This window comes from Patagioenas fasciata, chromosome 5 (genome assembly GCF_037038585.1).
Source record: "Patagioenas fasciata isolate bPatFas1 chromosome 5, bPatFas1.hap1, whole genome shotgun sequence".
Lineage (NCBI taxonomy): Eukaryota > Metazoa > Chordata > Aves > Columbiformes > Columbidae > Patagioenas > Patagioenas fasciata.
This window is the reverse complement of record NC_092524.1, coordinates 457,331-479,821: the sequence shown is the minus strand read 5'-3', so window position 1 is coordinate 479,821 and position 22,491 is coordinate 457,331. Positions and strand designations below refer to the sequence as shown.

The 22,491-nt window shown below is 62.9% G+C and overlaps 2 protein-coding genes and 1 long non-coding RNA gene across 6 annotated transcripts; 2 read left to right on the top strand and 1 right to left on the bottom strand.

The window, feature by feature from the left end:
• The first annotated feature begins 127 nt into the window (after positions 1 to 127).
• On the top strand, positions 128 to 12,673 carry LOC136101789 (inner centromere protein-like). Of its 3 annotated transcripts, none has more exons than XM_071808656.1 (18): positions 128 to 465; positions 690 to 803; positions 2,208 to 2,857; positions 3,907 to 3,958; positions 4,624 to 4,657; positions 5,050 to 5,149; positions 5,575 to 5,665; positions 6,114 to 6,246; positions 6,331 to 6,465; positions 7,575 to 7,684; positions 8,015 to 8,126; positions 8,868 to 8,963; positions 9,312 to 9,442; positions 9,643 to 9,721; positions 10,621 to 10,728; positions 10,934 to 11,041; positions 11,386 to 11,615; positions 11,759 to 11,895. In XM_071808656.1, exons 1-17 carry the CDS (start codon positions 329 to 331, stop codon positions 11,605 to 11,607), a joined length of 2,412 nt encoding a protein of 803 aa, XP_071664757.1. In that variant the 5' UTR covers positions 128 to 328; the 3' UTR covers positions 11,608 to 11,615; positions 11,759 to 11,895. The 3 variants fall into 3 exon arrangements, with proteins under 3 accessions (XP_071664757.1, XP_071664759.1, XP_071664756.1); XM_071808655.1 differs by lacking the exon at positions 11,386 to 11,615 and adding an exon at positions 12,361 to 12,673 and having other exon boundaries at positions 131 to 465; positions 11,759 to 11,915; XM_071808658.1 differs by lacking the exons at positions 11,386 to 11,615; positions 11,759 to 11,895 and adding an exon at positions 11,631 to 11,752.
• LOC139828052 (uncharacterized) lies at positions 12,603 to 15,306 on the bottom strand. Its single transcript, XR_011739214.1, has 2 exons — positions 15,116 to 15,306; positions 12,603 to 13,404 (listed from the first exon to the last, which is right to left on the bottom strand). It is a non-coding gene; the product is annotated as an uncharacterized lncRNA (long non-coding RNA).
• LRRC55 (leucine rich repeat containing 55) lies at positions 14,799 to 18,032 on the top strand. Of its 2 annotated transcripts, XM_065839243.2 has the most exons (3): positions 15,079 to 15,441; positions 15,855 to 16,720; positions 16,790 to 18,030. In XM_065839243.2, the coding sequence occupies exons 2-3, from the start codon at positions 16,108 to 16,110 to the stop codon at positions 17,023 to 17,025; spliced, it is 849 nt and encodes a 282-aa protein (XP_065695315.1). In that variant the 5' UTR covers positions 15,079 to 15,441; positions 15,855 to 16,107; the 3' UTR covers positions 17,026 to 18,030. The 2 variants fall into 2 exon arrangements, with proteins under 2 accessions (XP_071664760.1, XP_065695315.1); XM_071808659.1 differs by having other exon boundaries at positions 14,799 to 15,441; positions 15,855 to 18,032.
• The last annotated feature ends 4,459 nt before the right edge of the window (positions 18,033 to 22,491 follow it).

The window sequence follows — 22,491 nt, the reverse complement described above, 5'->3', positions numbered from 1 at the left end:
GGCTTTAACGGCGAGGAGTGATGGATGTGGGCAGTGGCCAGTGAAAGACCGTACCTTGGGAGAAGCGCGCTGTGATTGGCCGCGGCTGGGATGATCTGGGGCGGGAGCGGGACGCGGCGCGTGTGAGGGCGCGGGAGAGGCGGCGCCGTGTCCGAGTGGGGCCTGGGCTGAGCCGGACGAGGCTGCGCGGGGTGCGCGCCGCGGGGCGCCGGTGGCTTGTGCCTGGTGCCTGGTGCCTGCCCGGTGCGGCACCGAGCCGGCGCCTGCCCTCGGCCCCGTGTCCGGTAGCGCTTCCCCGACCTGTGGGCCGCCCGTCTCCGGCGGGGCCATGGCGGCGGCCGCCGGCCCCACGCAGCTGCTGCAGGTGTGCGGGCAGCGGCTCGACCGCTTCGTCCAGGACGCGCAGCACAAGCGGCTGGCCTGGCTGCGGGAGGCGGAGGAGCAGGGCCTGCGGCTGCTCCACAGGTGCGGGCGCTGGGGAGCGGGGCTCGGTGGGCCCAGCCGCGGCACCCGTGCGAGGCCTGGCGGGTGCTGGGCTCTTCCCGGCGCGTTCGGGCCGCGGCGCCGGTGGCTGCTCGCCGCACTCCCTCGCTTCTCACCCCACGCTCCTCGCGTCCCGTGAGCGCTTTGGTTGTGTGGCAGGGTCTGGCGGCGCAGGGAATCAACCTCTGGGTCTGTCTGCTCCGCAGCAACTTCGGGGCCGAGCCCGAGCTGATGCCCAAGACGCCGTCGCAGCGGCGGCGCCCCAGGAAGCGGCAGTCGGCCTGCCCGCGGGACGAGCACAGGGAGCCCGGCAGGAGGAGGTGGGTGAGGCCGTTTGCCCCGGCTCTGCCGCGGGATGGTGGAGAGGGGAACGAAATAGTAGCGGTTTCCATGTGTGCAAGAAGAGCTGCTTGTTCCCTGAGTTAGCAAATACACTTAAAAGTGCATGTCAAGATCAGTCACTTTGATTCTTGTCAAAGTTTGGGAGAAAGTTGGCGGGTCTCCTTCACCTTTGTTTTTGTTTTTTCTTTTTTTCTTGTTAGAAACAAAGACTAATAAATATTCCATTTTCTTCTCTATTTGGATTTGGGGTTTGCTTGATTTGACTTTGTTCCAGCAATTTCTGGCCTGAGGTTGCTACTGGTGTTGGTTCCCTAAACCTTTGTGCTGGCGCCCAGGGGACCTGCAGGTGGGACCTGGCGCCGTGTCCACGGGGGCTGCCGCGTCTGCGGGGGCGTTTGAACCGGCAGGAAGGCTCCAAGGGGTTAGCAGTGAAACTGAGCTGCAGATTCCAAGTGATTTGCGTAGAACTGACTGTACCTGAGGTTGTTAAAACTAGTCCTAAGTAGACATCGGTTGCCTGCACAGAGATGCCAAGGCGGGACGGTGCAGGGTCGGAGTTAACTGTGTGTGGTGCTCGTCACCGTGCTGCGGTCAGTGAGGAGCGAAGGTGACCCATCAGAGACCTGCGGGTGGGCACAGCGGCGGCTGCTGTGCTGTGACCCAAACCTCGTCAGTAAATGGTTTGTGTGTCAAGGAGCTTAAATTTTATAACCGTGGTGAAAACCCACAGGGGATGGATGGGAAGGGTTAGGACAGAAGGGCTGTCAGAAACCAGACGTGGAGGGAGCGGCCAGGACGGTGAGGGCGCGTGGGAGGGTCGTACGTGTGCGTGGTGCGGGGCAGCGGGAGGAGAGGACACTGCAGCTCTGGGCAGGGAGAGCTCTTGAGCCACACTGATAGCACCCAGGTGGCAGCGGTTTGCTCCGCTAAGAAGACGAGTCTTGCGTATATTTTCCTTTACTCAAACTTAATTTTGAAGAAGATCTGCTGATGCAACAAAGCGCCCGGTTGGTCACTTGTCAACAGGAAGCTCGTGCTCACGCTCCATCCTGCGGGGTCAGGCCATTGTTTCCCTTACTCTGTTTTTCTCCCTATGTATTAAAACTTATTTCTCATTCTATTGTTAGTTATGCATTTCCTAATCAGCAGGTTTTTTTTGCTAATTCTAGCAAAACGTAGCTCTTCTTGCTTAGGGTCAGAGCAGAAGCCGAGAAGTCAAGGTTCAGCTCCTGCTGCACGGGGATAAGCGATGGCTGGCGAGGGCGCTGGCGGAGGGATGGAGCCTGCAGGCTCACTTTAAAGCTTGTCTGCTTTTTTCTCTAAAAATCGTTTGGGAGCAGGAAGCTTCTTCATCACTTCATTTGAAACTGTTTCCCTTTCAGGTTGTCCAGGAGGAGGAGCAGCCTCAAGCCAGTGTCTTCCAAGCCTGGTTCCCAGAGGTGCCACAGCAAGGAGCAGCCCCAGAGCCGCGGTGCGGTGGGTTCTCAGGCTGGTGCTAGAGCCGAGCTCCCGGCACCGCCTGGGGAATGTCCGGCGGAGGCAGGAGCTGCCGTGGCCAGGACGGGGTGTCAGGACGGCCCTTGGGGCGCCAGCAGCCGCGGTGCCACGGGGGATGCAGCCGCGGAGCCGCACGATGCGTGTGCTGTCACCGATGCGTGCGCTGTCACCGCGCTCCCAGCCGGCCAGACAGCGAGGGACCAGGAGGTCCCGGAAAGGAGAGCAGATACCTCCCCGCCCAGGGCTGCTGGAAATGGAGATCCTGACGTGCTCCCAGGAGATCAGTCTGCTCCAGGCCTCGAGAAGCTGCTTCTCCAGGACTCAGACAGCGAAATTCCTACAGCAAGATCCAGACCGCAGCGTCGCTCTGGGCGCCGGAGCTCAGTGGGTGTCCCCCACAAGAGCCGCAGGGCGTCCTTGTCAGTCAGATCCTCCCTGGCCAGGAAGAGGGAGAGCGTGGCCTGCAGGTCCATCGGCAGGGCCCGCTCGAGGAAGGCAGCGGCGGGACGGTCGCCCTCTGCCTGCAGAGTGAGCCGTAAGTGCCTTCCAGCCCTGGCACCTCCCTCTGGCTAGACCAGCTTTTGCTCCTCTGGCTAAATCAGCCGCCCACTTCGGGAGGGGACCGGGCGGCTGTGGAGCCGCTCATCAGTGTTAACTCTGTCTCTGGTCCCTTGGTCTCCTGTTGATGGACCTGTGGGGTGCAAACTGTGGGTCCCATCTGTCAGAGCGGGTCTGGGGCCGTGTTTTGCTACAGTGATGGAAGCTCTGCTGGGTACAGGGGCTGCAGGGGGCTTGCATGGGTTGTGGATGGGCAAAAAACCACGAGCACAAGGCGGAACACAGCCTGGCCAGGTCTGGCCATGTGTGCGCTTTGGCAGGTCAGAAGAGGCTGTTGCATTCCCTGGGGAGGGGCTTTAGGTGAAGCACCTTCTGCCGGCCCCAGACTATCGATAGGAACCCGGTGTCCCCGCCCCTGAAATCTGGCTGAGCTCGGCAGAGGAACTTAAATGCTTCTTGGGTGAAGATAAAGAGCGGCTGGACTGAGAACCAAATAGCACAGTCATCAGAGGGGAGGAGAGGCAGAGATCCAGGCTGTTCCCCGTAGTGTTGAACTCCTCATCCTCCGTTCCCACTGCTCCTGGGAAGGTTTTGCTGTTTGGGCTTTCTAAAGTCATTGCTTGTGAAGTCAGACAGGCTTCTGATAAAGCTCCGAGGCCTTTGGTACTAAGTGCTGCCAGCTTTGAGTCACCCTGTACCCAGACACTTGCTACAACGCTCCCAGCTGGGTGTTGTGCGGCAGTGGGATCAGCTGCAATCCCCCCTCGCCTCCAGCCGCGCCGGGAGCTGGAGCCGTGCGTGGGCAGCGCTGGCTGTGCCGCGGGAGCTGCTGCTCGGCTCTGCCATCCCAGCACACAGCGGCTGCCGGTGGCGCCGAGGGAGGTGCCGGTGCTGGTGTGGGGCGCGGAGACGAGCAGCGTCTGCTCCCGGGGGGAGAGCTGCGCGCAGACCTGGGCGCTGCCACGGACGTGCTGCGGGGAGCTGCAGAGCGGATTCCCCAAGCCAGCTGATGTTTTTCTCTTGTAGGTCGAAGCTCCTTGGAGGTTTTTGTGGAAGAAGATGCGACCAGCAGCACAAGGTGAGGCCACCGTGTGAAGCGGGCAGGAGGAAACCCCGGAAAACTGTGTGAGGGAGTGATATGGGTCGCTTTCTGTTCCGGATGTAGGGCTGGTTTTGTAACAGGTTGCTGGAGTGGTGGTGTCAGCAGGGGCTGGCTGGTGTCCCACTCTGCGCTGCTGAGGCACAGCCCTTTCCAGAAGCGCGACTGGGGCACGGTGGGGCTGATCACAGTGGGGGGTCTGTGCGGCTGCCGCACGAGCCGTGTCTGCGGTGCCTGGCTGGGACCAACCTCCGAACGCCTCGGGGTGCTGGGGGCGGTCAGCTGTGGGCTGACCTGCGAGGTAAAACTCGGCCTAAGGCTCACAGAGCTTCTGCCTTACCTGCTGCGGGCCAGTTCTGCAGAAGGGACGGATCTCGTCAGGGTGGGGTTCAGTCTCGCGGTGGAACGGCCCGTCGGAACTGTCAGCTCCCCTCTGCCTGGCCTGGCTGAGCGGGGCCTGGCTGAGCCGGGCCTGTGCCTTTGCATGGGCTTGAGGTTATCTGCTCTGTGCCTGGGGTTCCACCTGCTGGCTCCGTCGTTCAGGTGTTTCAAAAAGATGGACCCAGCTTCCAAGTAATGTTGGTTTTATCGCCTGTAATTCATTATTCAGAGTCAAAGTATTTTCAGTAGCTCTTCTTTTACAGACCTGGAGTGGAACTGAGTCCCGCAAGTGAAAAGGTGAGTTCTGAGGTACAACGTGTCTGCACTTCCTCTTGCTGAGCGTTGCCGCTGGGCGCAGGGGAGGTGGCCGAGGCTGGCGAAGCGCACAGAGCTGTTCTGCGGCGGCTGGGCTGGCTCCTGCGAGAGAGCCGCTCTGTGCCTGGACGCAGCCTGCGCAGGACGGAGCGTGCGGAGGAGCTCGGCCGCCCCCGGCAGCCAGCCCCCCTCAGCTGCCGGCTGGGCACGGCGCTGTCCCAGCCTCTCGCACGGCTGGCCCCAGCTGCACCATCGGGGCAGTTGGAGCTGATGCGCTTTCCCAGCCGCTGGGGCTGTGGCAGCTGGAAGGGACTGGCCATGGCAGCCGTGTTCTCTGGAGCACCGCGCTAAGAGAGCGTTTCCGTCTCCCGCAGGCTCCCAGGGACGTCCTCGTTCCCAGCGGAGGCGCGGAAGCTGCCAGCCCCCCTGCGGAGCGCTCGCCCCCTCTTGAGCAGCAGGCAGGGAACAGCGAAGGTAACTTCGAGTCGCTCTTGTTTTCTTGCGTGAAGCCCCAAGGACACACAGACCGGGGAGTGTGAGGGTTTGTTGTTGAAACAAAACCACCTCTGACCAGTCAGAATAATTTTTCACATAAACTTCTTCTCTCCTGAAGAGGTGAGTTGTGCAATTAGACAAGCAGGGACATCGTGTGTGTCCAAGCCTTGAGACAAATGCTGTCCTGTCCAGCTTCAGTCTGTGTAATGAGTGAGCAGGGATGCTTTGGAAGAGATTGCTCTTAGACCTGGCTCTTCCACTGGTGTGACATTGTCTTAAAGTGCCTTGACATCCCTTTCCTCTGGGTTTACATGGTGTGAGGATTTATGGGGAGAGACTTGGGCTCTTTGTCAGGACCCTGTGGGACGCCTTGCACATGGTGCTAACTGCAGGTTTCTCCACAGGAACCCCTCTAAATCCAGACAGCGAAGGCCCGAACAAGAACCAGGAACAAACCCCTTGTGCCAAGGCCCAGGAGAATCCTTCACGTGTCTGGTATGAGACTTTGGCAAGGAGGAGGAACAAGCCAGGGGTATTGGAAAAACTGGACTTGAACTTCTCAGTAATTTGTTTAAGCAGCTTTGGGTGTTTGTTTCCCTACCTTTCTCCCTGCTTCCAGTGTAGTTTTGAGACCTTGTTTGGCCAGGTCTTGTCTCCTGGGAGTTCCTTGTGACTCTTTGAGCCCTGTTTGGGTCCGGGGCCCAGGTCTGGCCTGGGGAGCAGACGGGAGTTCACACACAGATCAGCGGAGGTGGCTGGGGTGGCGCGGTTACTTCGCGCTCAGGTGTGCGCGAGCGGCTCCCGAGGGCTGGTCTGGGAGCGGTTTCGGAAGGCAGCACGAGCGGGCAACTGACCTGTGGGCAGTGGGGAGCAGCAGGAAACGCTTCTGGCAGGACTGGGAAGCACTGTGGTCGCCTAATGTGCCTCTTGCTTGTGCCACCAGGGTGAGGAGTAAACAAGCGGTGGGCGCCCTATGGAGCGGGCAGCAGGTGGGGGGTCAGACCCTTTCCCCTTCGGATGACAAGCAGATGAATTCAGAAAACCGGATGCCACCTTCCTCCTCTTCTGCTAGCAAGGTGAGCGGGCACCACGGCCCTTCCTGCCTCTCTCTGCCTCCCTACCCTGGTGGGTACTGATTTCCCTCCATCTTCTGCCCCTAGGTTGTCAGACCACTGAAAACCTTCCTGCAGGCTGTACAGCGGAACCAGCTGCTCACGAGCCCGGGGCCCACGGGACACGGGGGTGTCATAAAGAGCCTCATCAAGTGCAGCACTCCCACCCGACCCAATGTGAAGGTGCGTCGGTCCAGCTGCGCGCGCAGGGCTGCAGGAGGGGATCCGCTCCGGGGAGCGACAGGAGGGACTGTTTGCTTAGGAGAGCACACACATGTTCCTGGTTCTGTCTGCTGGCAAGGATCAGTGCAGGTCCCTGCAGCAAACTGGCCTCGCCGCCCTCCCTCAGGCTCCCCAGAAAAGGGGAGCTGGTTGGTGTTGTTGGTGTCACCTGTCCACACACACGGCTTTTGGCTGGGGCTCCAATCCTCAGGCCATCCTCATGTGCAGAGAAACCGCGGCTGCTCGCTCTGTAGTCAGCAGAAACATTGAATATTCCGAGGCTGCTGATCCGCAGGGAAGTGGGAAGCGTTTGTCTGCAGCGAGGATCTGCCCCGTGTCGTGTGTGGCGGCTGCTGCAGGGCTAGAGCCACGGGCAGCGTGGGACCGGGCAGGGGTCCCTGCTGCGCGCTGCTGGGGAATCGCAGCTGACAACAGGGTTGGTGTGCGCTGAAAGGGGGTTCTAGTGGCACTTCCAAACCCTTAATCATTTTTTAATGTCTCTTCTCTGCAGGGAGACTTTGTTGTAAGTAACGACACCCTCAGCAGTGGGGGCTGAATGCTAACGGCTGCGCCTCCTGCCTCTCGGGCACCGCAGCCTCTGTCCACACGAGCACGCTGGGCACAGCAGCGGTGAGGTGGCAGGATCTCTGCAGGTGTGTTCTGCTGGGGCTGGGGCCTGCTCACAAACCCTTTGGCCTCTGAGCAGCACAGCTTGCACCGTGCCCCTGTCCCCGTCCCGCAGCTGCCGGTGTCGGTGCCGCTGTCCCGGGCGAGCAGTGTTTGCTGGGGCGGGAGTGCGGGGCGCTGCTCCCCGCCTCAGCGCGTCCTCCGCAGCTGGGGGACTGAGGTGTCTCCCTCCTGTGCCCGTGGCTCTTCTGCTCTTGTTAGCTGAATAAGCACTGTTCCCAAACCTGCATTGTTTCTTCCCGACTATTCACGTCCCATCCCGGTGTGTGGGTGACTGAGTGACGGTGGCTTTGTGCAGCCGAGCCGCTGCTGCCTGCGCGAGGCAGCCGGAGGGCGGGAACAGGCCCCGGCAACCGGCACAGTCTGAACTCATCCCCCTCCAGGAGAGGGAGCGGCAGAGGCTGGAAAGCCTCAGGAAGAAGCAGGAGGCTGAGGAGCAGAGGAGAAAGAAAGTGGAGGAGGAGAAGAGGCGGCGGCAGGCGGAAATGAAGCAGTGAGTAGGGTCCCTTACCCCTGCTCTGTCCCTGGCGGGCACAGCGTTTCCTGGGACGCCTTCCCTGCCGGGTGACAGCGCGGCCATGCCAGCCCTGTGCCTCCCGCTCGAAGGAGCACTTAGCGGGTGGTGCTGCTGGGCACCCTGAGCTCGCGGCTGCAAAGCACCTGCAGGTGGCCCAGCTTGATCCAGAGCTGAGGCCGAGCTCAGCCAAACCGAGTCCAGCCAAATCGCTGTTCTCCCCAATGACCGTGGCAAGTCCCCGTTCCCCGCCAGCCTCGGCGCTGGCGCAGGCAAAGCTCACCAGCCCTTCTCGCACACGCGGCCCAGGAAGAGGGAGGAGCGCCTGAGGAAGGCACTGCAGGCCCGGGAGCGCGTGGAACAGATGGAAGAGGAGAAGAAAAAGCGGATGGAGCAGAAGATTCTACAGAATGACGAGAAGGTAAGGCGGCAGCCGAGCTTTGGGCTGCTTGGTGTGGTGACTGCCTCGCTGAGCTGTGGACCACGCGGGTGCAGACAGGCCCCTGGCACAACACGCGTGGGCACAGGGCTGCTGCTGGTGACGAACCACGTGCTGGGTAAGTGCATCAGACACCCAAATTCTCTGTCTGGCGAGAGGAGCCTTTTGTTCTCCATCCCCCTGCAGTGGTTCCGAACGTTCCTGTTGTGGCACGCAGTGTTCATGGTGCTCTGCGTTCCAGGAATGTCCTTGACTGTCCTGTGAGCAGGCGTGCGGGTGGCACGGCCGCACTCGGCTGACAGCGCGCTCGCGGTGAGCTGTGCACACGCAGCCCTGCGGGCAGCAAAGCTGCGGTGGCCTTGGGGCTCGTGCCGCGGTTCGGCTAGCGACAGCGGCACCGCGGGCGGCGCGGAGGCCGGGTGTCAGATCCCCCTGTTCTGCAGACAGTCACCAGCCAGCAGCACCTGGCTGGGCTGTGTGGGGGTCTCTGCTCCTCTCTCCCGTCACCCCAGGCGATGGTGTCTCTTCCCGTGCCCTGCGGGAAGGGCTGCACGAGGCTGGTGCTAAACCCAACGCGCTGTTGCTTGCTGGGTCTGGGCTCTGCCTGGCTGGGCCCAGGGTGCCGCAGGCTGCAGCAGCTGCCGTGCTCTGCGGGGCCGGCCCCAGGACGTGGCGCAGCCGGGGGGCAGAGCCGTGTGGCTTTCTCAGGCGCGCGTCTCACAGGTGCGGGAGGAGAAGGTGGCAGAGGAGCGGAGCAAGAAAAAACTGTCCAAGAAGCAGGGGGAGGCTGATGCGTGGAAGCAGAAAGTGCTGGGGGCGGTAAGAGCAACTCCAGGTCCCTCCTGTGTGGGAGAAGGAAAGGAATAGCTGGGGAGCCATGACGGGGGGGACGGGGAAGGGGCACTGGGGGGTTGGGAGGGGCACTGCTGCTCCTGCTGCAGGGGTTCTGGGGCCCACGTGCAACACTTCTGTCTAGACCGTTAGTGTTGGGTTTGAACATGAGGTGACCCGTGGGGACAGAGGGACGGAGCGCCCAGATGGTGGGCAGCGCAGGGAGGGTGACAGTGAGGTACAGCAGGTGCGGGTTGTCTCAAAGCATTCGCTTCACATCTTCCTGTCCTTGCCCACCCGAGCTGCGTGGTTCAAAGGCTTTTCTTTCTTCTTCAGGGGGAAGATGAATTGGAGCAGCAAGAGCCGCTGCAGAACAGGAGAGAGGACGGAGTGAAAGAAAAAGGAAAGAAAGTCTTGGAGCTGAAAAATCTTGTAGAGCAGCAACAGACGGAACAGATGGGGGAGAGGTGCGAGTTTGTGTCCTGGAGAGGGGGACCTGGCAGCGGGTGGGGCGGAGCAGGAGCGCCAGCGGTGTCACCGCAGCCCGGGCCGGTGCGAGCGTCGGGCTGTGCCAGCGCGCTGGGTGCTGGCGCCACGGGCCGTGGGGACACTTGGTGGGGCAGTGCACGTGCTCTCCTGTCACTAAATTACAGGGCTTTTTCCCCAGGGATCGCAGACAGCAAGGGAAAGAGAAGACCCCCCAGCCACAGGCGGTGTCTGCAGCCTTCGCTGAAAAAAACATCAAGGTGGGGAGCTGAAGGGATCTTGAAACAAGGTCTCCTTTGGAAACAAGTGAGGCATAAGACACGCAGGCTTATTTGAGGATCAGACTTGTTTTCCAAGTGCTGTGTTACTGTTTGAGGTTTTAGCATTCTCTATGATGTTAGAGGAACAAATATCAAACATGTAACTGTAAGGAGCTGGGGTTTGCGCAGGAATAAGCCAACTATGTTGGTGAAGTTGAGGTTGACTGGTCTCTCGTGAACAGGTGAGCCCCGTCACCAGCTGGGGGACAGCCACACGGTGGCAATGAGAACAACACCTCCAAGTGACACTCACTGATACTTAAATTAATATGGAAATTAGTAAGAGGCTTATTTTTTAACTAGTCCATCCAGTCCCTGTACCTGCAGAATGTGGTCACAGCAAACCTCAGGTGTCACACGGCTTCACCATGCGATGTCATTCGTGTTTGTACAATGGGTGTCACGGTGTAAAGTCAAGGCTGTTTGTCTCAAAACATCACAGGAGCATTTTCTCTCTGCTCTTTCTACTCTTAACATCACTTTCTTTTTGCCTTCTTCTTTGCTAAGAAGTCAGCCCCCCAAAGGCTGCTCCTCTTAGGGGTGAACTCCTCCCGTGTTTGCTCTTGCTGCTCTTCCTCACCAGGTCCGTGACATTCAGCTCCTGTTTGTGCTATATAATTTTAATGAAGCTCTGAATTCTTCATATGTTGCCAGCAATTGGGCTGGAGCGAGACACGGCAAAGCTCCTCCAGATAAGGGAGAACTTGACTGTAATTGCGAGTGCCTGCAGCTCCTGCCCTCCATTAGCTCTTCCCTGCTGAGCAGAACGGGAGAAGAAGCTCCTGGGTAAAGTGGTTTGGGTTGAAAAGAAGTTGAAACAGTGAATTCTTTTCTCACAGGAGGCAGAGAGCCCCAGAGAGCTGCGCCAGCTGCTGGGGCAGGAGAGGAGAGCCCAGCACCCGGAATCCATTGCTGTGGCCTGTAATCCCTGGCTCAGGGCGCTGAAGGTGAGCGTGGGCTCTGGGCTGAGCAAGGACAGGAGCCGCTTTATCCATGAGTCTCCGCTTTGGGTTTTTTCTGCACAAGAAGACACAGGAGGACTGAGGATTTGTTGTATTGTAAGGGACACAGAAAATGTCTCTTGCAGATAGTCTGGTTGTTCTGCTCGGGTGAACATGAGTGAAGAATGACTTAATTCTTGTGTCTCCACAGGAGAAAGATGGTCTGCGGGAGCCCCAGCAGCAGCCGGCAGAGGAGAAGAAAACCAAGCCAGCAGAGGCGCTGGCCGCCTCTGGCACCCGGCTCGGCAAAGCTGCGAAGGTGAGTCGCGACTCCAGCAGAGCCCTCAGCGATTAGTGTGGTGTCTAATTAGCGGCTGTGGTTTGGAGCCAGCCGGCAGGTTCACTGTCCAGCAGCAGCGGAGCAGGAAGCGCGGCCCTCGGGCTCGGCAGGGTCCGTGCCGGGGGAGTTCGGGTCTGTGCTGGGGGTCTGGCTGCGCAGTGCTTGGGCAGAGCTCAGCACCGGGTACCCAGAGGCCAGACAGGAGTTGTCCCTTGGAACGATGCTGGGCTGGCCGCAGGATGGCAGCGTGTCACAGGTGTCGCTGCCCAGAGCAGCCCCGGCTCCCCCCTGCGCTGAGTCTCAAAATCCTGTTTGAATTGAAGCCGCTGAGGCCTGGGAGCTGGAGGGGTAGAGGAGAAGCTGCTCAGAGTCAGAGCCGAGTCCAGGTTCTGCCAGCGAACTCTTCTCCCGTGGCTCACCGACTCCTTCCCGCTGGGCATCTGCTGTGGCTCACATCCGAGCTCTGGAGGGTGGAAACCACATCTGCTGTGAAACCTGAAAGGGCTTCAGCCGTGGGGCCATGTGCACTACGACAGAGTATTTAGACATCATGGTATGTTCTTCCCAGAGCATTGCTGCAGAACACAGCAGGGGAAAAAGGTTTAAGGGAGTTATCCAGTCACTGGGACCAGTGGCAGGTTGTGTGCGTGTGGATTTCTGCCTGCTCTGCCCTATCTGATCAGTGCTGCGTTGCAGAAATCCAGCTCCACGTCCCAGCTGCAGCCCCTCAAGGCCACGCAGGGATCCAGAGCCCTGACAGCCAACAAAAACAACTACGGGATGGATCTGAGAAGCGATGACTCCACCGATGACGAGAATGAGCCTCGGAAGCCTGTCCCTGCCTGGGCTGCTGGTAGGTGCCGAGTTGGGTTTGGCTTCCCTGCGAAGCTGGAGCTTTCCAGACGCCCTTGGTGCAGGCTCAGCTTGCCAAAGCTCAGCCCAGCAGCGTGAGGCTGCAGCGGTGCTGGTGACCGGGGCCACTGTCCTGCCAGTGCCGCTGTGCCGAGGTTGAACGCAGGCGCGTTGGGAGCGGTGGGGGTCGCTGGCGCAGCGCGTCCCGAGGGGACCGCGATGGGGAGGGGACACGGCCGGTGTGCGGGGAGCTGACACCAGCGCTGCCGGCAGCTGGAGCTGGGTGCGGGGCTCCGAGCTGGGCCGAGCGGTGTGTCCCTCGCGGGGCAGGTGACGGCATCTGGGGCGGGCGGCGGAGGAGCTGTCCCGCAGGCTCTGCGGGTAGGGCACCTTAAGCACCGAAAACTCACGGTGTGTCCGCTTCTGTGCTGCGGTTGTTCCTGTAGGCGCTCAGCTTCAACAAGCCGTGTCGCACCAGTACCATCACCCCGTGAATCTCCAGCGGCTCTTTGGGCTCGTTACGAGCCCCAGGCTGGAGAGCATCTTTGGCAAGAGGAAGCCTCGGTACTTCAAGCGCACGAGCTCTGCGGTTTGGCATTCCCCGCCTGTGCCCAAGTGCACCCGTTGCCCATGTTGCAACTTCAAAAAGTGAGAAGGAAGTGTGTTATATACAACATGGTAGATCAGGTTTTTCTTAGCATATAGCAGATTTGCAAATTTTAAGCATTTATTTAAAAATAAATACGTTTAATAAAGCTATCTCAGTGTTTGTCTCTCTCCTCTCCCCGCGGTGCTGGGATGGTGCTGCTCCAGGGCTGAAGGGACGATGTTGCTCCACTGTGTGCTTGATGAAATTCTGTAATTAACCTGAGGGGTAAGGTTTTCATAACCCATTCTGTACGATAGTTGTGTTTAACAGTGCTGCTACCTGCAGGTAGCTTCCCTTCAAGAATCCTTGTCACCTCTTGTTACTCTGAGCAGAACCATTTTCCTGCAGTTACAAAAGTGAACAGTTTAAGCGAAGTCTAAATGTCGCTGTTCCTTTCGTGATGGAAGAATGAAGCCCAGGCCCAGTTCCCGGTCCTGGTTCTCAGGAGGTTTTAGCGCGCAGCCTGGCGTGGGAGGCGGACAGACTGCCCTGGCGGCTGTGGCTCGGGAGGGGGGAGCGGTGAACCCGTTTCCTCTGTTGGTGCCACCAGCTGAGCCATCCCTGCCTGTGGGCCCTGCGGGAGGGGTGGGGACAGAAGCCCCTCACTTGCACGGTCCGTCTCTGGTGTTGAATCATCTCAGGACATCGTTCTGCTGCCCGGTCTGCACAGTGTCCAGGATGTCCTCCAAGCAGCTATAAAACTCTTATAAGTCAGCTCAAAATGTGACCAGAGTTTGAGCTTCTTATCCTTGAAGCATCTTGTGTATTTCTTTGGTTGACTTGTTCTCAAGGCCTAAGTAAAACGGCACAGTTCTCTCAAGCCTTGGCAGCTGCTCTGCACCTAGGATCAGAGCAGACACAATCAGACAAAACATCTACAGGTGGAGGTGTTTACAGCACACACAGCCCCAGGTGTTACTACTTTGCCTGACCAGGGTGTGAGAGGCCACGCTGGGGGCCAGGGCTGGTGTGGGGACATGGACCATCCGTCCTGCTGTGAACACAAATAGTGTGTCCTCCTGTGAATGTGGGCCGTGTGTCCTGCTGCCATCCCAGGCTGCACACGGAGCTGTGATGTGCCAGGGAGTGCCTGGTTGTGACCAGCAGCTTTGACCATTCCTCCAAAGAAGAGATGTGACTCCTTCTCCTTCTCCTTCTCCTTCTCCTTCTCCTTCTCCTCTCCTCCTGCTCTTCAACCGCACGCAGATTAAACAAAGCAGCTATCGGGTTCTGCCCTGAGCCTGATAAAGCCCTGAGCCCAAGGCAGGGTTATGGGGCGGGGGGAGCCCGGCTGGGGCTGCGGGGGGGCTGCCTCACCGCAAACACCTCCCCGAAAAGAGAAGGGAGGAGAAAGATTGAGAAGCGTGTCTGGAAGGAAGCTCAGAGCAATCCTCCGGAAGGCAGCCCCTCCTGCCCTGCGTGTGTCCCAGCAGAGCTGCTCGATGGGCCGGGGGGCCCGGGGGTCCCCCAGAGCGGGTGGCAGCTCCCGCTGCGCGTCCGTGTCCCCGTGGCTGTGACCAGGGGCTGGCGATGGGGCCGCAGCCCAGCCCTGCTGAGCCGCTTGGCCCCTGTCGCAAACAAACCCCGGTCGGGGAAATTTGCACGTTTATTTGGTGCCACCGCGCCCGAAGCGCGGGGGGGCTGGAACACGCCCGCTGATAGCTGCCGGGAAGCATCCGCAGCCAGGCCCGGGCTTATCTGTAATTACGCGTCTGTCTGAGCTCAGCTGGCTCCGCACGGCGGGGAGCTCGGCTCCCGGAGCCCCGGGGAGCAGCGCAATTAATCCCCAGCATCAGCAGCGCCAATTAACGCCCGCCCGGGAGAGGAGCAGCGGCGTCCCCCGGGACGGGGGAGCAAACAGCCCCGGGCCGCCCAGGGACTGCGGTTTCAGCTGGGAAAAGGAGCAGCTCCCTGGAAACGGCAGGAGGAAAAGCAAGGAAACCCCCCACCCCCGGTGTGGGCAGCTGGGTTTCCAAGTGCCTCCTTTCCAAAGGTTCCGTAGCTGTCGTGTTGCTGTGTTTCCAGAGCAAAACACGGGCATCCTCCTGATCCAAAAAGGCCATTTTCGTGGTAAAAAAACCTGCTGTGGGGAGGAGGGCAGCTCCTAAGCCTGCTTCATCCTCTCCTCATCCAAAAGGAGAAGAGAAAGACCATTTTTCAGCTTGCGCGGAGCAAAACAATCAGTGTCAACCTGGGGCGTTTCCAGCTCTGCGAGCAGGGAAAGGAAACCCACGCACGTCTTGGCCGTGTGAGGCCGCGAGGCTCCGTGCCGCTCAGGTGGGCTTGGCGGTGGCACCGTAGCTGTCCCCGCCGCCACCACCGCCACCGCCGCGGGCAGCGGGTCCCTGTGGCCGGGGTGCGCCGGGGTGACAGCAGCCGGGAACGTCACCCCCGCTTTGTGCCGGGCTGCTGCGTTTTCCCCTCTGCCCATACGTGATTCGCTCCTGTTTTCAGAGGCCGGGAAAGCCTAATTCACCCCGTCCCGCGGGGGGTGCTCCCGGGAGGGCTGGGGCCGGCGGGGGACCCCCTCCTCCCGCTCCGGTCCCCCATACCTCGGCCATCTGGGTGCGGGTCCCCCCACCCTGGCCGGGGTGTCCCAGGGCGGGGGCATCTCCGCCCGCCGCCATCTCCAGCGCATCCCGCTCTCCTGTTGCTCAGAGATGTGGAGGCAGTTGCTAAGAGACACCGACACGTCAGTATCTGGCCCTAAGGAAAAAAAGAGAGAGAAAAGAAGAGCCAGAGAAAGAGAGAGACAGGGAGGCCGGGGAGGAGGAGGGGAGGGAGGAGGTGGGGAAGACCCGCTCATCGCCAGGCTCGGCAGCACCGCGGCCGCTCGCCCAGCGCGGGGGTCCCGGGCGAGCCCACCCCCCGTCCCGCCGTGAGTCCGGGAGCGGCCCCGGCGGGGAGGGGGCGGCGGGGGTAGCGGCGGGGGCGGCGTGAGCCCGGGCTGGGCGCTGGGAAGGGATGGGAGGAGGGAGCGGAGCGGCGGCGGGGGGAGCGGGCCGGGGGGATGCCGGGCGGGGTGCGGGGGGGCCGGGAGGGGGTGTCCCCGCGGGGGAGGTGGGGAGCGGCCCCCCGGCTCTGGCCACGGCCGGCCGGGCTGCGCTGGCCAAGGTCAGCAGGGCTGGGGGCTCTTTTTTGGCTGAAATCCCCGGGGGTGGGGGCGGCCCCGGCCTGGGGGACACAGGGGCGCGGGTGCCCCGCACGGCCACCGCGGGCTGCACAAGCCGTGCCCCCTCCGGGCGGGTGGGTAGCGTGGCTAGCGTGGCTCTCCCGCTCCTCTTCTCGCAGGCAGCTGAGAACGGCCCGACGCCGCAGCCGCGGGGCTCGCCGAGCGCCGCGCCCCCGGGGGATGTAGCGCGGCCCCGAATGCCGCCGGGACGCCGGGAGCATCGCAGTGACAGCTCGGAGCGCGGCCGCGCTCCCCGCCGCTGCGGCGGCCCCCGGCGTGCGCGGGCAGCGGCCCTTTCCCGCGGCGGGATGGCCCCCGCCGCCCCGTGAGGGCCCGGAGCCGCCCCGGGCGGGGGCTCCCCGCCGCCCCGCCATGCTGCTGCGCCCCTGGCTGCTGGCGGCGGCGGCGGCGGTGGCGGCGGGCGGCGGGGCGGGCTGCCCGGTGCTGTGCTCGTGCCGCGGGCAGGCCGTGGACTGCAGCGGGCAGCGGCTCTTCTCCGTGCCCCCCGAGCTGCCGCTGGACACCGGCAACCTCAGCCTGGCGCACAACCGCATCGCCAGCATCCCGCCCGGCTACCTGGCCTGCTACGGGCAGCTGCGCGCCCTGGACCTGCGCAACAACTCGCTGGCGGCGCTGCCGGCCGGGCTGTTCCTGGGCGCGCCGCGCCTGGCGCACCTGGACCTGAGCTACAACAACTTCAGCCTGGTGCCCGCTGACATGTTCCGCGAGGCGCGGGGGCTGCAGCGCCTGGACCTCAGCCACAACCCCGGGCTGCGGCGGGTGCACCCGCAGGCGTTCCGCGGGCTGGCGCAGCTGCGGGAGCTGGACCTCAGCTACGGGGGGCTGGCGGCCCTCAGCCTGGACGCGCTGGAGGGGCTGCCGGGGCTGGTGGGGCTGCGCCTGGGGGGCAACCCCTGGGTGTGCGGCTGCGCCATGGAGCCCTTCCTCAAGTGGCTGCGGGGACGCATCCAGCGCTGCGCCTCAGGTGGGTGCCGCCTGTCCCCCAGCCCCCCGCCCTGCGCCCCTCGGGGCCCTGACACCCCCCTCCCATCAGATTCGCAGCTGGCCGAGTGCCGGGCCCCCCCCGAGGTGGCGGGAGCGCCCCTGCTGTCGCTGACGGAGGAGAGCTTCCAGGCCTGCCACCTCACCCTGACGCTGGACGACTATCTCTTCATCGCCTTCGTCGGCTTCGTCGTCTCCATCGCCTCGGTGGCCACCAACTTTCTGCTGGGCATCACCGCCAACTGCTGCCACCGCTGGAGCAAAGCCAGCGAGGACGAGGACGTTTAGGTACCGCTGCCGCTGCCGACGCCCCCGACCCGGACACCCCAGCTGGGACGCCTGACTGTGCCTTGTCCTTGTCCCCTCCCGCTGTCCCCCGTGCCGGGGTGGCCCTTGAGACACTGACCCGGCTGTGGCAGGGGAGACCGGGGAATGGGTTCTCTTCCTTTTGCCCCAAAACAAGGAGTGTTTGTCCCAGTGAGCACCCTCCAGGATTGCCCCCCCAGCACCATGAGCTCGGACCCCCCCATTCCTGCTACCCAGAGCCGGTGGAGGCAGCAGTGCAGGGTTCTGGGGGGTCCCGTGGGGGTCCCACGGGGGCTGCAGCTGCGGAGCAACCCCCTGCTTGCCAGAGAGACCCCCAAAAGCAGCGTGTACCTTGGGGGACGCCAGCCACCCTCCCTGCGGAAAACCACGGAAATCCTCACGTTCAGCCCAAAAGCAGCACCGGTGGAGGCCGTCAAATCCTGCCCGCGCTCGTCAGCCTCCCCAAAAACCTGGGGGGGTCAAGCCCAGGACCCGGTGCTGACACCCAGCTCGGCACCACCGCCCCCGTGAGAGGGACCTGGGGACACCTGCGCCTTGCCGGTGACACCAGGACAGCACCGGGGCCGCCGTGCCTGGTGGCGGCCAAGCTGCCGGCACCGCCCGGCCACCTCTCGGACCCCGCCTTCCCTCCCAGAGCCTCGCGCAGGTTTGGGACCAAACCGGGTCTGAGCGGCTGCGGGACACCCCTGCTTGCGGGTGCGGGCGGGCTGGGGGCCAAAAGAACACCAGAAAAAGAGAAAAAAGAAAAAAACCCAAAAAGAGCCAAGGACCCGTCTGTGCAGCCGCGTCCTCCTGGTGTTCGGGGCGGCGGCGCGGGGCTGCGCGCTCGGTGCCTGCCGGGAGGGCTCTGCCTGGCAGCGGCTTTATTCCTCACCACGTCCCCTGCGTGGAGTGGGGCGTGGAGTGTGAGTGTGAGTGTGGAGTGTGAGTGTGGGGTGTAAGTGTGGAGTGTGGGGTGTGAGTGTGGAGTGTGGGGTGTGAGTGTGAGTGTGGAGTGCGAGTGTGGAGTGTGAGTGTGAGTGTGAGTGTGGGGTGTGAGTGTGGGGTTTAAGTGTGGAGTGTGGGGTGTGAGTGTGGAGTGTGGACTGTGAGTGTGGGGTGTGAGTGTGGGGTGTGAGTATGGAGTGTGGAGTGTGAGTGTGGGGTGTGAGTGTGGAGTGTGAGTGTGCAGTGTGCAGTGTGGGGTGTGAGTGTGGAGTGTGGGGTGTGAGTGTGGGGTGTGAGTGTGGAGTGTGAGTGTGGGGTGTGAGTGTGGAGTGTGGAGTGTGAGTGTGGAGTGTGAGTGTGGAGTGTGGGGTGGGAGTGTGGGGTGTGAGTGTGGAGTGTGGGGTGTGAGTGTGGAGTGTGGAGTGTGAGTGTGGAGTGTGGGGTGTGAGTGTGGAGTGTGGGGTGTGAGTGTGGAGTGTGGGGTGTGAGTGTGGAGTGTGGAGTGTGAGTGTGGAGTGTGGAGTGTGAGTGTGGAGTGTGAGTGTGGAGTGTGGGGTGTGAGTGTGGAGTGTGGGGTGTGAGTGTGGAGTGTGGAGTGTGAGTGTGGAGTGTGGAGTGTGAGTGTGGAGTGTGAGTGTGGAGTGTGGAGTGTGCAGTGTGAGGTGTGAGTGTGGAGTGTGGGGTGTGAGTGTGAGTGTGGAGTGTGAGTGTGGAGTGTGGGGTGTGAGTGTGGAGTGTGAGTGTGGAGTGTGCAGTGTGAGGTGTGAGTGTGGAGTGTGGGGTGTGAGTGTGGAGTGTGGGGTGTGAGTGTGAGTGTGGGGTGTCGGTGCGGGTGTGTGTGCAGGTTACAACCACAGAAAAGGGTCAACTCGACCCGCGCCCACAGGAGGGCAGTGGCTCCCGTGTCCTGGCGGGAACGGGCCCGTGGGCTCTGCTTTCTTCATTTTCCTTTATGTTTTCCTGTTCGGTAAATCTGGACACCCCTCCGGACACAGAGGCCGCCCCGTGTCCCCGCACCGCAGCTCCCGGCTCTGGGCACCGCGGGAGAGCCAACTCGGCTCCCGCCAGCCTGCGTTCCCGAGGCAGGACGGGCCTGGCGCTGCCCGCGGGGACAGGGGCCCTGGGTGCTGATCCTGGTGCTGTGCTGCCCATGGGGACAGGGACCCTGGGTGCTGGTCCTGGCGCTGCCCGCGGGGACAGGGGCCCTGGGTGCTGATCCTGGCGCTGCCCGTGGGGACAGGGACCCTGGGTGCTGATCCTGGTGCTGTGCTGCCCATGGGGACAGGGACCCTGGGTGCTGGTCCTGGCGCTGCCCGCGGGGACAGGGGCCCTGGGTGCTGATCCTGGCGCTGCCCGCGGGGACAGGGGCCCTGGGTGCTGATCCTGGCGCTGCCCGTGGGGACAGGGATCCTGGGTGCTGATCCTGGCGCTGCCCGCGGGGACAGGGACCCTGGGTGCTGATCCTGGCGCTGCCCGCGGGGACAGGGACCCTGGGTGCTGATCCTGGCGCTGCCCGCGGGGACAGGGGCCCTGGGTGCTGATCCTGGCGCTGCCCGTGGGGACAGGGACCCTGGGTGCTGATCCTGGCGCTGCCCGCGGGGACAGGGGCCCTGGGTGCTGATCCTGGCGCTGCCCGCGGGGACAGGGGCCCTGGGTGCTGGTCCTGGCGCTGCCCGTGCGGACAGGGACCCTGGGTGCTGATCCTGGCGCTGCCCGCGGGGACAGGGACCCTGGGTGCTGATCCTGGTGCTGTGCTGCCCCTGGGGACAGGGACCCTGGGTGCTGATCCTGGCACTGCCTGCTGGGACGGGGACCCTGGGTGCTGATCCTGGCACTGCCTGCTGGGACAGGGACCCTGGGTGCTGATCCTACCAGCGGCCCTGCACAGAAGGACACGAGGTGCCGGACCCCCAGGGGTGTCCCTGCGGCACGGCTGCCTCCACTCTGCTGTGCCCCTGGCTGTGGGGACCTCTGCCTCACCCGCAGCCTTTGCTTCTTTTTATTTTCACTTTTTCTTTGTTTCTTTTATTGTTTTTCTAACTCTTTATCCCCCTTTCCTTTCCTTTCCTTTCCTTTCCTTTCCTTTCCTTTCCTTTCCTTTCCTTTCCTTTCCTTTCCTTTCCTTTCCTTTCCTTTCCTTTCCTTTCCTTTCCTTTCCTTTCCTTTCCTTTCCTTTCCTTTCCTTTCCTTTCCTTTCCTTTCCTTTCCTTTCCTTTCCTTTCCTTTCCTTTTTTTGAGTTCTCCTCTCCTCTCCTCTCCTCTCCTCTCCTCTCCTCTCCTCTCCTCTCCTCTCCTCTCCTCTCCTCTCCTCTCCTCTCCTCTCCTCACTCAACATGGGTGGCTGAACAGCTGAGTTTGCACAGAGCACATTTTATACCCGTGGACTGTGTAAAACAGCGAGCGCTTTCTACAGTGAGCGCTTTCTACAGTGAGCGCTTTCTACAGCGAGCGCTTTCTACAGTGAGCGCTTTCTACAGTGAGCGCTTTCTCAGAGCTGAACCTCGACAACAAAGAGCGTCAGGCAGCCCGCTCAGGGACAGGGACACGCGTGTGCGGGGGGGACACATGTGTCCGGCGGGACACGCGTGTGCGGTCGGGGCCCCGCGCTGCCCCACACCCGCCGAAGGCATCAGCCGTGTTTTCCTCCCGGCTCTTCCTGTTGTTCCTCCGGCAGCATCTCCAGTCCCAGCTGCCGGCAGCTGGGTCACCTCCGTGTCACCTCGCTCCCCGGGACCCTTCCCGGCCCCGGCTGTGGGGCAGGGGGCGTGGGGACTGTCCCGACTCTCCGGAGCCGGGGGGTCGAGCGGCAGCTGGGCTGTGTCACTTCACCCTCCCAATGTCCACCCGCTCATCCCTCCAGTCGTGCACCCACCTGGAGCCTTCCAGGGCTTGGTGTGGTGGGGGACACATTGGGACAGGGAGACCCCAAAATGCCCCCCAGTCACCTTCTCTCTCACCCCACGGTTGCGTTCTCGGCTATTTCTGAGCCACTAGGCCTCTCCAAAGCTCCCCTGCGCAGCTTTGACACCGCAGCTTCGGCACCGCCACGTTATCCTGGCACAAACCTGAGCCAGACCCCCCCAGCACAGCTCAGGGGTGCGGGTCCCCGCTCTGTCCCCCCAGCGCAGCTCAGGGGTGCGGGTCCCCGCTCTGTCCCCCCAGCACAGCTCAGGGGTGCGGGTCCCCGCTCTGTCCCCCCAGCGCAGCTCAGGGGTGCGGGTCCCCGCTCTGTCCCCCCAGCACAGCTCAGGGGTGCGGGTCCCCGCTCTGTCCCCCCAGCACAGCACAGTGGTGCGGGTCCCCGCTCTGTCCCCCCAGCACAGCTCAGGGGTGCGGGTCCCCGCTCTGTCCCCCCAGCACAGCACAGTGGTGCGGGTCCCCGCTCTGTCCCCCCAGCACAGCTCAGGGGTGCGGGTCCCCGCTCTGTCCCCCCAGCACAGCTCAGTGGTGCGGGTCCCCGCTCTGTCCCCCCAGCACAGCTCAGGGGTGCGGGTCCCCGCTCTGTCCCCCCAGCACAGCTCAGGGGTGCGGGTCCCCGCTCTGTCCCCCCAGCACAGCACAGTGGTGCGGGTCCCCGCTCTGTCCCCCCAGCACAGCTCAGGGGTGCGGGTCCCCGCTCTGTCCCCCCAGCGCAGCTCAGGGGTGCGGGTCCCCGCTCTGTCCCCCCAGCACAGCTCAGGGGTGCGGGTCCCCGCTCTGTCCCCCCAGCGCAGCTCAGGGGTGCGGGTCCCCGCTCTGTCCCCCCAGCGCAGCTCAGGGGTGCGGGTCCCCGCTCTGTCCCCCCAGCGCAGCTCAGGGGTGCGGGTCCCCGCTCTGTCCCCCCAGCGCAGCTCAGGGGTGCGGGTCCCCGCTCTGTCCCCCCAGCGCAGCTCAGGGGTGCGGGTCCCCGCTCTGTCCCCCCCCAGCACAGCTCAGGGGTGCGGGTCCCCGCTCTGTCCCCCCAGCACAGCTCAGGGGTGCGGGTCCCCGCTCTGTCCCCCCAGCGCAGCTCAGGGGTGCGGGTCCCCGCTCTGTCCCCCCAGCACAGCTCAGGGGTGCGGGTCCCCGCTCTGTCCCCCCAGCACAGCTCAGGGGTGCGGGTCCCCGCTCTGTCCCCCCCCAGCACAGCTCAGGGGTGCGGGTCCCCGCTCTGTCCCCCCCCAGCACAGCTCAGGGGTGCGGGTCCCCGCTCTGTCCCCCCAGCACAGCTCAGGGGTGCGGGTCCCCGCTCTGTTCCCCCAGCACAGCTCAGGGGTGTGGGTCCCCGCTCTGTCCCCCCCCAGCACAGCTCAGGGGTGCGGGTCCCCGCTCTGTCCCCCCAGCACAGCTCAGGGGTGTGGGTCCCCGCTCTGTCCCCCCTGAGCACAGCTCGGGGGTGCGGGTCCTCCCGTTTGCTTTGGGGTGGGATGTGTGAAGGCAGCGCAGAGCCGGGTGTAAACCAGGAGGTCACTTCAAAGGGGACACCTGGGGACATCACCTGGCTTAGCACAACACCAAATTATTTCAGCACCCCTGGAGCGG